Genomic DNA, 14,002 nt, shown 5'->3' with positions numbered 1-14,002 from the left:
CCAATGACAAATTGGGATAGTTGGTGAGATGATATCCAAATCAGGCCCTTTCTGTATCTCTGATTTGACTTGGAATATCAGGAGCTGGAATGTGTTGGACTGACGACGGCGAGTTGTTGTTTAAGAAATTGGTCAAAATTGATCCAACTTGGCCTCCAGTAATTCTATGACTGATCACTGTTCTATCTCTGTTTGTCATTCACAAGTTTCACCATGGTAATAATGCCCCACTGATTGAAAAAGGAAGTGGCAGCCCGCTCTGTTGAAAAATAATCTGGAGGCCTTTTGCTTTCATCCCCCTGGTCTCCCTGAATGAGCTCTGACAGCTTACAGTACACGGCCGGGCAGTTTGGGTGGTGTTGAGTGTCAGCACTGAGCCTGTGGTAGAGGCTGACTGAAAACAGACCCTCATCAAATCAGCCTAAAGAAAGTAAAGTGTGTTACAGAGAAAAGATGCCACAAGTCTTTTGTACTCTTACTTACTATTAAAACATGAAATCTTTATCCTTGATAAGCGTTTCTCACTATGGTGCTGAGATGAAAGGGGCAATCTGGGATTGGTAAATATTTTTAAATAGATAGATTAAATGAAAATATAAGCTTGTTTTACTCCATTGTTTGTAAACAAACACGGTATATCTCCAAAACATGATTAAAACTATAATTTTGATCACATGGATCGTCAGTCCTGGCATCCCTGGCATCCCTAGCTCAGCCTATGAATTTGAGAGTGGTTACATGTCTCCAGACCCATTCCTCAGCTGTTTACCAAAAAGTCAACAGAATTCGCAGCCATTTGGTATAGCAATGGCCATCTCAACCTTGGTGGTCTTCTCAGAAGCATTTGAACACCACAGGCAGAATACTGTATAGAGGCTGAATTTGTCTGATCTTAAACTGGAAATTAAGAGTTCATATTATTTCACAGGAGACCACTTCTAAATCAATTACACCCCAGCACTGGCTTCCAAATGGGGGGAGTATCAAATACATTCTGTTTGCATGACAGCGTTCCCATTTTTGTGTTTCCCAGATCTCAGTGTATATATGTCTCAATCTATACACACCCTGTGATATCTCCTGGAATGTGCAGTTACAATGTATGTGACTGTGATGTGACTTTAAACTGACATTTGGGATGACATGTTATTTTAGAGGTTTTGATATCAAGGGGATAATACATATAAAATAAATAAACAATATGTTATATACTGCAATCAATGATTAGTATAGCTGAGCTGTACATCAGAAATGTGCAATAATAATAATGTAATCAATTGTTGTTTATATCTTTACCTTTTAATGTCATCACACGTATTATCCAGGTGATAGAGATACAGGTGTAAGGAAGGACCAGAAGCCAGAAGAAGGAATTTGTCCAAGTAGTAAAACTGAGCACCTCGGATGGGTTTGGAGAACCTGTCACTCCCCTAAGAACCATGGAAAGAAAACAAACAACAATCAATACCTGATAAATAACATAACTGATCTTGTGGGGGTTAAAGACCATCCCCTTCAGATCAATATAACAGAAATATTAGGTCTATATTTGTAGGGTTATTATTCATCTAATGAGTTTCTGAAGTGATTTCATATAGCCTAGCTTTGAAGCACCATTTAATTCTCCACAAAATTCTGTAAGGATCTATTTTCATTGCCTGATACTGATAGCATTATGTGCACTAAATGGATCTATGTTTTAATGGATGGTTTAAGTCATAAAAGCTTGTTTAATTCCAACATCCCTTTCTCTCTCACTCTGCCTCCCTCTTTCTCTTTCCTTTTGTGAGGGGTTTTCAGTGTGCTCTGACACAGGAATTTCTATTTTCCAAGTGGAAAAATGGACTCATGAAAGAAAATCCTTTGAATTAAAGTGGAGTGCAGTGGTGCCCTCATCAGCATGGTCCTGTTTTGGAGCAGTAATGTGGTCCTCTTTACCAGAGAGGGGAAGGTTGAAGCGCTCTTTGGGCCAAGACAAACTAAGTGATTATAGTGCCCTCACACCTCATTAGACACTATCTCAGTCCATCTTAACAGGCTTGGGGGAGCGCAACATTATGATTCCAGTGCATCTGAAAACCACCTATTTTCTGATGCCATGTGGAAGGCAAATTTATTTTGATTAAATAGACAAACATTTAGACAACAAAACACAACCAGAATGCATCTTCATTAAAGGGATCGGCTCCTTGACAAACTGAGCAAAACCATATTGTATGCAACAACAGCTCACCCCTAAGTGTTTTCCCTCCCCAAACAACTTCTCTTGTTATTGCCAAGATGCTTCAAGAGGAGACACATTGTCAAATGCTAAAGGTCGAGCCAAAACTAAGATCATGCGGGATCCTTCTCATTCAGAAGAGATATGCTCAGCTGGGATGGTTATTATCAGTTGATGGAAGAACCCTCCTTTGGCCAAGCATGGGAATGTAGAGGCATACTGTACATACAAATGTACTGGGTCTCTTGGGAAAGAGTGGGGTCCAGTGAGCAGGATCTGCTCACGCTCACTGCTCTGGATCTTTGGACAACAGACAGACTCGTGTGCAGATGTTCCTCATGACAACGTCACAATGCCTGGCCAAGAAACACCATTTCATCGATCACATTATCTAGGCTTTTCTATTCCATGAGGCTATTCTGATGGACTGGAACTGGAAAAACCTGATTAGAAGAAGAAACATTTTTTCTTCTTTTGGGTCTATACTAAGCTATATTGTCAGCTTTTATTTGTTTGCTTCGGCAATTCCAACTATTGCTCTTCAACATACTTATTAGTGGACTCCAACTATTATTCTTTGACATAGCTTTCACAAAAAAGCTTTTTGAAAATAAAAAAAGCATGAAACCTGAAGAACAGGTTGTGTAGAATGATTACACATCAACACAGTCTCTTTGCTACCAGTTCTACCCCACTGAAACCTCTCTCAACCACTTAACCACCCAACTCTCTACCCACTCCACTGAACTATCCCAGGCTCATCCTATCGATCTTTCTATCTATCTATCCTTTTCTCATCCACCTATATATATATCTATCTATTATATATCAATTAATCCTCCAACCAACCAACCATTCATCCATCTTAAACTTACGCTACCAGAAGACTTTCTTTCAAATACCCAGCAAATCTATCTATGTATCGTCCAATCTATGTATCATCCAAACCATCTTTTTACTCCTTCTGGAACTTATGTTTCTAGTTAGTAAGTCCAACTATTATTCTTCATCATACTTATTATTAGGTGGTGTGATAGAAATATTATTGATAGAAATGTTTTAGACAGAATACTGTTGTATTGCTTATAACAATGCTGTGGGGGGACATGCAGCGTTCGGCCTGTAGAGGGAGCTACAGGACCGTGGCCAGGGTGACGTCTGCGAGGCTCCGTTGCACACCTGTTGCAAATGAAGCCTCGTTGACTAGATGGTTTAAGATGTGTGTGCCTCTGCGTTCGAGAAGGAAGGAGGGCGACAGGAAAGTCGCCGAGTGTTTCGGGTTTTTACGAACTTGATGAATACTTTACGAACATTTTATAAAATAAACGGGATTTTCCCAGACCACACCACCTCGACTCCGCCTCTGTGTCACAGAACGTGTTACAAATGCACTAGGCCTGCCCCTTATGGTAAGGTAGGTTGTGGAAATTTACCAAGTAGTGCTGCTGGGCAAAAGCTTGGAAGTACTTCTGTTATTGACGCGATGTGTTCCAACCCTCAACATCCCTATCTTTGTTCACGATGTGCTCCAACCCTCGCTATAAGGAGGGAAAGTTGCTGTGCTGGTTTAGAGATTTCACTGAACTTCTGTTTGGAGTGTGTCTCTGTGTAATAAAAGCAAGTGTAATAAACTTATATTGTGGCTTTAACAAGACCCTTGGCTCTTGAATCTCACTTGCTGAAAATAAAACACTACAGAGAATTTCCACGACAATTTGGGGGCTCGTCCGGGATCACTAGCCTGAGTAGCCAGTAAATGGGAGTTTCAGCGTAAGACAGGTTGATGCGCGAAGAGATAAGATCAATGAATATGAGTCAGGTAAAGTAAAGAAATTACAGAAAGGAAAGCGTAAATTAGACTGGAAGGCATATGGTATGTGGAAAGAAGAAACTATGGAAAGACAGGCCCAGCAGACGAAGGAACAGGCAGACAGCGTAGGGACAATTAACCAGTGTCCTGCAGTTGTGTTAAAACAGGTTGATGCTGACCTGGACTGTCTCTCTGGCCGACCCTGAAGAACGGAGGAAGACCACCCCCATATCGTGCTGCTGTACCGAGGGCTCCGCCGCCACCTGACCCAACCAACCCATTTGGCATCTTCACTGACCCATTCCTAGGGTATCCAGACCTGACTGCCTGACTGCATTCAAGACTCCACCGACGGCTTTGAGGCGGAGGAATGCCAATCCAGACCTGCTTGTGAACAGCCCCTCTGCTGCTAAATGTGATCAAGTACTCGACCAAGTCCAAGCTCCGGCCCCACAAGGGGCAGGAGGTTTCTCCTGGCCCCAGGCGTGCAGACAGATGGTTTGTGAGGACGAGAAAGTGACTGATTACCGACTGCGCTTTGAAAAAATGTTTGAGGATTACAGTGGCCTAGATTGACCAGCAAACGGACCTAATGACAGTCCATGGGAACAACAATGCAAACTGAGAATGATAGCAGGATTACTACCAGATATACAGAAACATGTAAAAAAAGAACCTATGAGGCTGGGCAGATGGTGGACGTCTGGCCTTACATAAAACCAGGCAGGAGCGGAAAGGGACCAAATGCATGTTACCGTTGCGGGTCAAAAGAACATTGGGTGAGAGGATGTCCTGAGCCGGGAGAAGAGGGCGATGATGCCCCACGAGGAATTGCAATCAGCAATCCGAGAGGAGGCCACCGAGGTGAAACCAACAAGTGGAACCCCAAACCAAAATATAGTGGCAGAGTGGTAGCTATAGTGGGTTTGGAATGAAAGAACGATTCACCGTTCCTCTATCTGTATATGATAATGATCACATCCAATATTAGAAACACTCATTTATATTCTCTAATTGTTGCCCTGTAAATTTGTTAGGTAGAGATCTAGGGAATTAAAATTGAGAAATGTGCTATGCAAGATGTAATTCTAGGAAGAGGTCAGCTAAATTACTATTATGCATGGGACCTGCTTGGTACTGGGCCACGGTCAATATCACAAGAATTGTTGAGAAAAGTGAGACAGAAAGTAAAAGGTGTATTCATGGATGAGGATGAATTACACTGTAGAGCCAGAGTGACAGAGGGTCAGGATGAAGGTTTTGAGAAAGTATGGTTCAAAGATAAAAGTGATGTGTTGCATTACTCCAGTGTTTGAAGCATTGTTAGGGAAAGGGATAATTGTTTCATGCCCAAACAGTCCATGTCAGACCCCTATCTTCCCAGTTAAAAAAAGCCAAACGGGAAGGCCAAACACAGACATGGCGCTTTGTGCAGGATCTTAAAAAGGTAAATGAAGCAGTTCATGCGCGTGCACCCATAGTCCCCAACCCATATACAATTATGACACAGGTACCAGTACATTTTTCTCAGTGGTCGACCTAGCTCATGGATTCTTTAGTATTCTTGTTCACAAGGATTCCCAATATTGGTTCACCTTTGAATTTTCTGGCCAATTATACAGTCAATAAACCAAAATACCTAAACTAGTGATGAAAAAGCACCTCATGTCTTTTCTTGGCATGACAGGGTTCTGCAGACAATGGAATATGCTAAATTAGTACAGATGCTCCACACCATGGCACATGGCTGAACATTAGCCTCTGCAGATAAGGTTACATGGACAACAGAAGATTGTTTCAATAAACTCAAAACTATGTTAACAAGGGGCCCCGACCTAGGATTGCCTGACCCAACGATGAAATTCATCCAGGCTGTATGTGAGAAAGATGGTTTTATGTCCTCTGTACTGATGCAAAAACATGGTGATAGGTTACGCCCGATAGCATACTTCTCTTCCAAACTTGATGCTGTAACTCATTGTCTAAAAGCAGTAGCAGCTGCAGCAGAAGCACAGCCGCTTTTGTCTTATTAACCATTAGAACTCATAGTGCCGCACTCTCTAGCCTCAATATTATTAGACAGAAGACAAGCCATCTGTCGGGGGCAAGGTTCCTCCACTACCACAATGTTCTGCTATCTCTCCCAAATGTGATTGTTGTAAGTTGCACAGCCCTCAATCCAGCTACATTTCTCCCCACAGAGGAGGACGGGGAGCCCCATGACTGTTTAGCAGCAATAAACCGACAATGTACACCTAGGCAAGATTTATCAGATGAACCATTAGAAAACATTTATTATGTAGATGGGTCTGCATCAAAGTGCTTAATATCCTCTCTGAATAATGTGGGTTATGCAATTGATCATGACACAGTGGAGGGGCATAGACTGCCTCACCATCTCTCCGCCCAGGCAGCTCAATTGTTTGCATTAACATGGGCTTGCATATTAGGGGAGGGGAAAAGAGTAACAATTTACACAGACAGTCGATGCATTTGGGGTTGTGCATGATTTTGGAACATTGTGGAAAATGAGAGGGTTTATCACGTCATCAGGAACTCAAATACAACATGGCCAATTGATACATAATTTGTTAGACGCCATACTTCTCCCTAAAGAGATTGCAATATTCAAGTGCGAGGCACATACGAATGGAAAAGATACTGTTTCATTGGGTAATCACAGAGCGGATGCAGCTGCTAAAGCAGCCGCTCAATCTGCAGCACATACAGCGCTGCAAATGACACAAATAACCTCGACCGTCTCACTCACTGAGCTGATAGAGGCACATGATAAAGCCTCGCAAAGAGAGAAAGCACAGTGGTGAATGTAAATAAGGTTTGGGTTGGCCCGAATGGTAACCAAAATGTCTGTTTTATTTTTATGCTGTGTTGTCACATGGGAAAGATCAGGTGTCAAAAGAGGGAATGATGGATATTGTAAATAGGTACTGGTACACACAAGGCTTGTCAATATAACATTTTTTTGTTCAAAGTGCCTTGTGTGCTCACAAGATAACGTAGGGCGGGGACAAGCGGTCCCCCAATCAAGCCATCCACCCCCTGATGGCCCATTTGATCATGTTATGATGGATTTCGTTATCTGAGTTAAACCCCTGCGAGGGAAAAATATATTGTTTGGTTATTGTAGACTTGCTATCTAGCGAAGTAGACTCCTCAGCAGTGGCAAAAGCAATGTTAACTGAGGTAATGTCACAATGGGGAGTCCCTAGGAAACTGTGAAAAATTGATAATGGGACACATTTTGTAAACGAAGCAATACAGAGAATGTCTGAATACCTAGGAGTGGACTTAAGAACACACTGCACCTACCACCCACAGAGAGGGGGAGAGAGAAAATGGGACCATTAAAATGAAACTGTCAAAAATGTGTGAAGAAATGGGACTGAACTGGGTAAAAGCCCTTCCCCTGATTCTCACAGCCACAGGGGAAGGCCTAGGTCTAAGACTGGTCTCTCACCCCATGAGATTTTGACAGGCTGATCAATGAACACAGGGTTTGGGCACATGTTAACCACTGAATATGCAAATGATACAATGTTAACATACTGTGCTAACTTGTCAAAGATTTTGAGTGACACAGGAGTGTGAAAGCAGCACTGCCCATGCCTATTGAGGGTCCGCTCCATGACATCAGACCTGTGGAATGGGTGGTGATCAAAGACTGCAAGAGAAAACACTGGAACCAACCACAGTGGCCAGGACCATTCCAGGTGCAGCTCGTCACCCAGTCAGCAGTGAAAGTCAGAGACCAGTGTAGCCAAACCCAGGAGGACACCCGCACCAGGAGGACACCCCCACCTAACCAAAGTGACCAGGGAGATACACTCAAACAAGAGTCAAGTACTAGGAACCTCTGACTCCAACACAACCTACAGATCAGCCCAGAGATGGAGAGGAACTGCCCCTGGCATCCGTTCCGACAACCAGGATGTTCCCTGCGAGGAGGGCTCTGCAGTCTAGTGATCATCTCCTGCCTCGTTGTGATCCCCACTTTCTGGCTTCTAGAAGGAAAAGTCCTACAGCAGGACTCAAACAGCAGCCATTCCACCCCTGCATCCACACCTGCACACACACCAACACCTCTCCCTACACCTACCACCTCACTCCCACGACACACCGACTTTAGAAAGGACCAGGACTGCCATTCTATTCTATTAGTGTGTTTGCCATAATTGTTCTTTAATGGTCTGTTATATGATGATTTCAATATTGCTTAAAATGTGTGCATCAAGGGTGACAGCTCAGCTTATGATCCAACAGCGAGAGGACATGCCTGACTTCCCCAACTTGTTCCCTTTCACTTCATCTATCCATCTTCTTATATCTATCATCCAACCATCCAAACCATCTTTAACATCTTTAGCTAATAAGACTCTCACTTTATTTAAACTACCATACGATATTATCAACCCTGATCAAATATTTCTGATCCCTATTAAAGTGTTTAAACTATGAAGCTTTTCGTAACTCCAAAAACTCTCATCCGGTTAAAAAAACGACTCTACCACTATCAACGAACCAACTCTCTACCCACTCCACTACAAAACCTTACAACATTCTATCTAACCTTTAAGCCATAATGATTAACCTCCCAATGTTTATCTAGAGTATATATCTATACTTACCCTCTATTCATCCTTCCTATCTATCTATCTATCTATCTATCTATCTATCTATCTATCTATCTATCTATCTATCTATCTATCTATCTATCTATCGTATAACCTTCTCCCTTTTTCACATCAGTTGTACATAGCATAAAAAAAACATCAAAACTGTGTAGATTGGCTCAATATAAAGAACTTCTATTCAGATTTTTGATACTATTTGCACTTTCTCAGTTTGAATATGCATGAAATCCTATTTATGCCTACACCACCACGTGCACAGGTTAAACCGCTTAAAATAAACGTTAAGATGCCCAGACTTCCTTGAAAAAGACGTTTTCATAACATTTAAACATTTTGTTCTGCACTCAAATTTGCCGGAAATCCTATAAATCCTAGTCATTTCCTCTGAATGGGAACATTTAAAAATGTGTAGACTGACTACACATAAAGAACATTCATTCAGATTTTTGACACCATTTAGACTTTTTAAATTTTAAGCCCATTCTTAGAATGATTACACAACAATGCATGCTCTTGGCTACCAGTTCTACCCCACTGAAACCACTCTCAATGCCTTAACCAACCAACTCTGCCACTCTCAACCACTCAATGAACCAACTCTCTACCCACTCCGCTGAACTACCCCAGGCTATCTATCTACCTATCCTTCTGCATCCTTCCAACCAACCAACCACTCAGTAGGCCAGAGTTTAAAAGTTAGCTGCCGCCATGACGATGTCGCAGGCATACCGCAGCAGCTCTAGTGTGTTTTATTTCAGGTCACTCACCTCGACAAAACAACCGCCAGGAGGCATCATTGCCGCCTGATGAATTATGTGAAGAGTAGCTTATGAGTTGTTTCAATTTGAAAAAGGAAAAAATATTGTCTGGTCGTAGAAATTCTAAATGATGTCCTTGGATAAACCTTGAATTAGAACAAACCATGTCTTCATAGACACTTCATGAAATGATATGACATGGAATATGTGTGTTGGTGAAATTGCTTATTATTAAGTTGTCGTGATATAATGTTTCTCAGTTGATTCAGCATATTTCAGCAGGAGGCTATATGGACGTAGCACACTCACAAAGCATAGAGTGCAGTTTGTGTCAATAATGTTCTGCCCTGGCACTGAGAGTTCACGTTGACCATATTTTAAATGAGAGCTTTCATGAATCATTCCAAAATGTTTACATGCCATGTGCAATGACGAGAGTAAAACAAATTATATTTTCACTGTTTTATCCAACTAGTCAATTTGTAGTTGCCTACTGTCTGTTCTTATTATTATAGCCCTCATATACACACACTCACCGGCCACTTTATTAGGTATACCTTGCTAGTACCGGGTTGGACCCCCTTTTGCCTTCAGAACTGCCTTAATTCTTTGTGGCACAAATTCAACAAGGTGCTGGAAACATTCCTCAGAGATTTTGGTCCATATTGACATGATAGCATCACGCAGTTGCTGCAGATTTGTCGGCTGCACATCCATGATGCGAATCTCCCGTTCCACCACATCCCAAAGGTGCTCTATTGGATTGAGATCTGGTGACTGTGGAGGCCTTTGGAGTACAGTGAACTCATTGTCATGTTCAAGAAACCAGTTTGAGATGATTTGAGCTTTGTGACATGGCGCGTTATCCTGCTGGAAGTAGCCATCAGAAGATGGGTACACTGTGGTCATAAAGGGATGGACATGGTCAGCAACAATACTCAGGTAGGCTGTGGCGTTTAAACAATGCTCAATTGGTACTAAGGGGCCCAAAGTGTGCCAAGAAAATATCCCCCACACCATTACACCACCACCACCAGCCTGAACCGTTGATACAAGGCAGGATGGATCTATGCTTTCATGTTGTTTACGCCAAATTCTGACCCTACCATCTGAATGTCGCAGCAGAAATCGAGACTCATCAGACCAGGCAACGTTTTTCCAATCTTCTATTGTCCAATGTTGGTGAGCCCGTGCAAATTGTAGCCTCAATTTCCTGTTCTTAGCTGACAGGAGTGGCACCCGGTGTGGTCTTCTGCTACTGTAGCCCATCTGCTTCAAGGTTCGACGTGTTGTGCGTTCAGAGATGGTCTGGACTGGATATTTTCTCTTTTTCAGACCATTCTCTGTAAACCCTAGAGATGGTTGTGCATGAAAATCCCAGTAGATCAGCAGTTTCTGAAATACTCAGACCAGCCCGTCTGGCACCAATAACCATGCCACGTTCAAAGTCATTTAAATCACCTTTCTTCCCCATTCTGATGCTCGGTTTGAACAGGGGGGGGGGGGGGGGGCACCTCTCAGAGTAGATGGCGTAGACGGCGGGGAGGTCACGGCCCCTGATGGACTGGGCCATTTTCACCACTTTGCAGGGCTTTGCAGTTGTGAGCAGACCGCAACCAAGTGGTGATGCAGCTGGACAGGATGCTTTCAATGGTGCACCTGTAAAGGTTTGTGAGGATCTGGGGGGACATACTGAATTTCCTCAGCCGCCCGAGGAAAAACAGATGCTGACAACTGTGTGGGTGTGGTCTGACCAAGGTAGATCCTTAATGATGTGGACATCAAGAAACCTGAAGCTGTTGACTCTCTCCACCTCAGCCCCTCCGATGTGGATGGGGACATGCCCCACCCCCTGTTTCTTCCTCAAGTCCACGGTCAGCTCCTTGGTTTTGCTGATGTTGAGAGAGATTATTATCCCGGCACCAGTCAGCCAGGACATTTATGTCATCCCTGTAGGCTGACTCGTAGTTGTTGGAGATCAGGCCAACCACGGTGGTGTCATCAGCAAACTTTATGATGGTGGTGGAGCTGTGCATAGCCACACGGTCGTGGGTGAACAGGGAGTACAGCAGGGGACTGAACACACAGGCCTGTGGGGCTCCCATGTTGAGAGTCAGAGTGGAGGAGGTGATGCCGGCAATCCTCACCGCCGGGGGTCTGCCCATCAGGAAGTCCAGGATCCAATTACACAGGGAAATGTTGAGACCCAGGACCCTGAGCATGGTGACGAGCTTGGAGGGGACGATGGTGTTGAATGCTGAGCTGTAGTTGATAAACAGCATTCTCACGTAGGTACCCTTCTTGTCCAGGTGACTACTAGTGTGTAGTGTGAGGGCAATGGCATCATCAGTTGATCTGTTTTGTCGGTATGCAAATTGGAGGGGGTCAAGTGTTAGAGAAGCACTTCATAATGACTGACATGAGCGACACAGGTCGGTAGTCATTGAGACAGGTAGCCTTGGACTTCTTAGGGGCCGGAATGATGGTGGTCACCTTGAAGCAGGTGGGGATTACAGACTGGGACAAGGACATGTTGAATATGTCTGTAAAAACGGCCGCCAGTTAGTCTGCGCATGATGAGTACCCGGCCCGGGATGCCATCTGGGCCGGCCATTTTGCTGACTTGCTTAAATATCTTTCGCACTTCAGCCTCAGTAAGTGAAAGCAAAATGAATTTAGCTCGTCTGGGAGCAAAGCGACAGTGTCCAAACTACCAAACTTGGTCTCACTTTATAGTCCATAATAGTCTGTAATCCCCGCCACATATCTCTCGTGTCAGTGCCTTGGTAATGAGATTCAATCTTGTCCCTATAATTCCTCTTGGCACCCCTGATGGCTGGTTGGATCTGGACTTCATGTAGACAATCGAGTTCCCAGAGTTGAATGCGGTGGTCCGAGCTTTCAGTAATGCACAAATATTACTGTTAATCCATGGTTTTTGGTTTGGGAATGACTGTACCTAGACAGTAGGAACATTGGTGTCTATGCAATGTGTGATGAAACCAGTGACCGCGTCAGTGAAAACATTGATGTTATTGTGAGCGGAGCTTTGGTGAAGGGGGAATTAAATGTCTGTATGTTTCCAATTAACAAATGAAAGCGTGACAATTTATCTAGCCACTCCACAGTCTTACAGAGATACAATTCGAATGCTGCTCTTCATGTAACAAATTCTGCTGGTTCATAGAAGATTGTAAATGCAAATACTGATTGTACTGTAGACAAAATGTTGCATATTGTAGAGAACTGTTATCAATTCCATTTTATATCAAGATAGTTACAGATAGGCCTACTGCTAATTTGTCAGTTATCACTGGCTGGTACACTTTTATTTAATAGCCCCCAAATATTAAATCATGTCGTCAATTATGATAGAAATATATACTTTTAATTCTGTAGTTGTATTTACATATGTTGATGTTTATGTGGGACAACAGGAGTTTCTATGCCTGTACCATTATCAGAACAGGTCATTGTAGTGGGGGAAGGTGAGTGAATTGTAGCGTATTTGGGAGGAATGAGAATGACTGAAAGAGAGTAGATAAGGATATTTGACAAAAAACAAGTTGATGGTCCTTGCTTTTTTATCTCGTTAAGATAACCTGATATTTAAACCATTTCCACTCTTCATCTCTGTAATTCACAATAATAAACTAAATTTTGCCAGAGATATGTTTCGCTCAGATTTCTGGCCTGGAATGACACAGGTCTGTTTGTTACAGTTGTCATAGTAGGTTGAAATGTAGATTATTTTTTTGTTACAACATGGAACAAATAAAAAAATATAATTTAATCAGTTTTTTGCGCAAGCATTTTTTTTATGATGCCATTGCCAACCTCACCTAGCCATTGTTAACAAATGGTTGGTGCTTCCCATTAACAAACAAAAGCTACAGTTGTGGGCAGAAGTTTACATACACTTGTAAAGAACATGTATGTCATGGCAGTCTTGAGTTTCCAATCATTTCTACAACTCTTTGTCTGTGATTGGAGCACATACTGCTTTGTCACAAAAAACATTCATGAAGTTTGGTTCTTTTATGAATTTATTATGGGTCTTCTGAAAATGTGACAAAATCTGCTGGGTCAAAAATATACATACAGCAATGCTAATATTTGGTTAAATGTCCCTTGGCCATTTTCACCTCAATTAGATGCTTTTGGTAGCCATCCACAAGCTTCTGGCAAGCTTCTGGTTGAATCTTTGACCACTCCTCTTGACAGAATCGGTGCAGTTCAACTAAATTCGTTGGCTTTCTGACACAGACTTGTTTCTTCAGCACACCCCACATGTTCTCGATGGGGTTTAAGTCAGGACTTTGTGAAGGCCATTCTAAGACCTTAATTCTAGCCTGATTTAGCCATTCCTTTACCACGTTTGATGTGTGTTTGGGGTCATTGTCCTGTTGAAACACCCAACTACGTCCAAGACCCAACCTTCTGGCTGATAATTTTAGGTTTTCCTGAAGAAGTTGGAGGTAATCCTCCTTCTTCATTATTCCATTTACTTTCTGTAAAGCACCAGTTCCACTGGCAGCAAAACAGGCCCAGAGCATAATAC

At 42.7% G+C, this 14,002-nt stretch overlaps 1 protein-coding gene across 1 annotated transcript in view; it reads right to left on the bottom strand.

Moving 5' to 3' along the window:
• Nucleotides 1-14,002, bottom strand: part of wdr27 (WD repeat domain 27) — a gene marked incomplete at both ends in the record, with an annotated part of 83,929 nt that overhangs the window by 49,511 nt on the left and 20,416 nt on the right. The window contains one exon of the mRNA XM_083694569.1: nt 1,297-1,430. Within this exon, the coding sequence (XP_083550695.1) occupies nt 1,297-1,430 (134 nt within the window). The remainder of the gene's footprint in view (nt 1-1,296; nt 1,431-14,002) is intronic.

The sequence above is a fragment of the Argentina silus genome, assembly GCF_951799395.1.
Source record: "Argentina silus genome assembly, chromosome: X".
In the NCBI taxonomy this organism is placed as follows: domain Eukaryota; kingdom Metazoa; phylum Chordata; class Actinopteri; order Argentiniformes; family Argentinidae; genus Argentina; species Argentina silus.
This window is presented reverse-complemented; position numbering and strand designations above follow the sequence as displayed.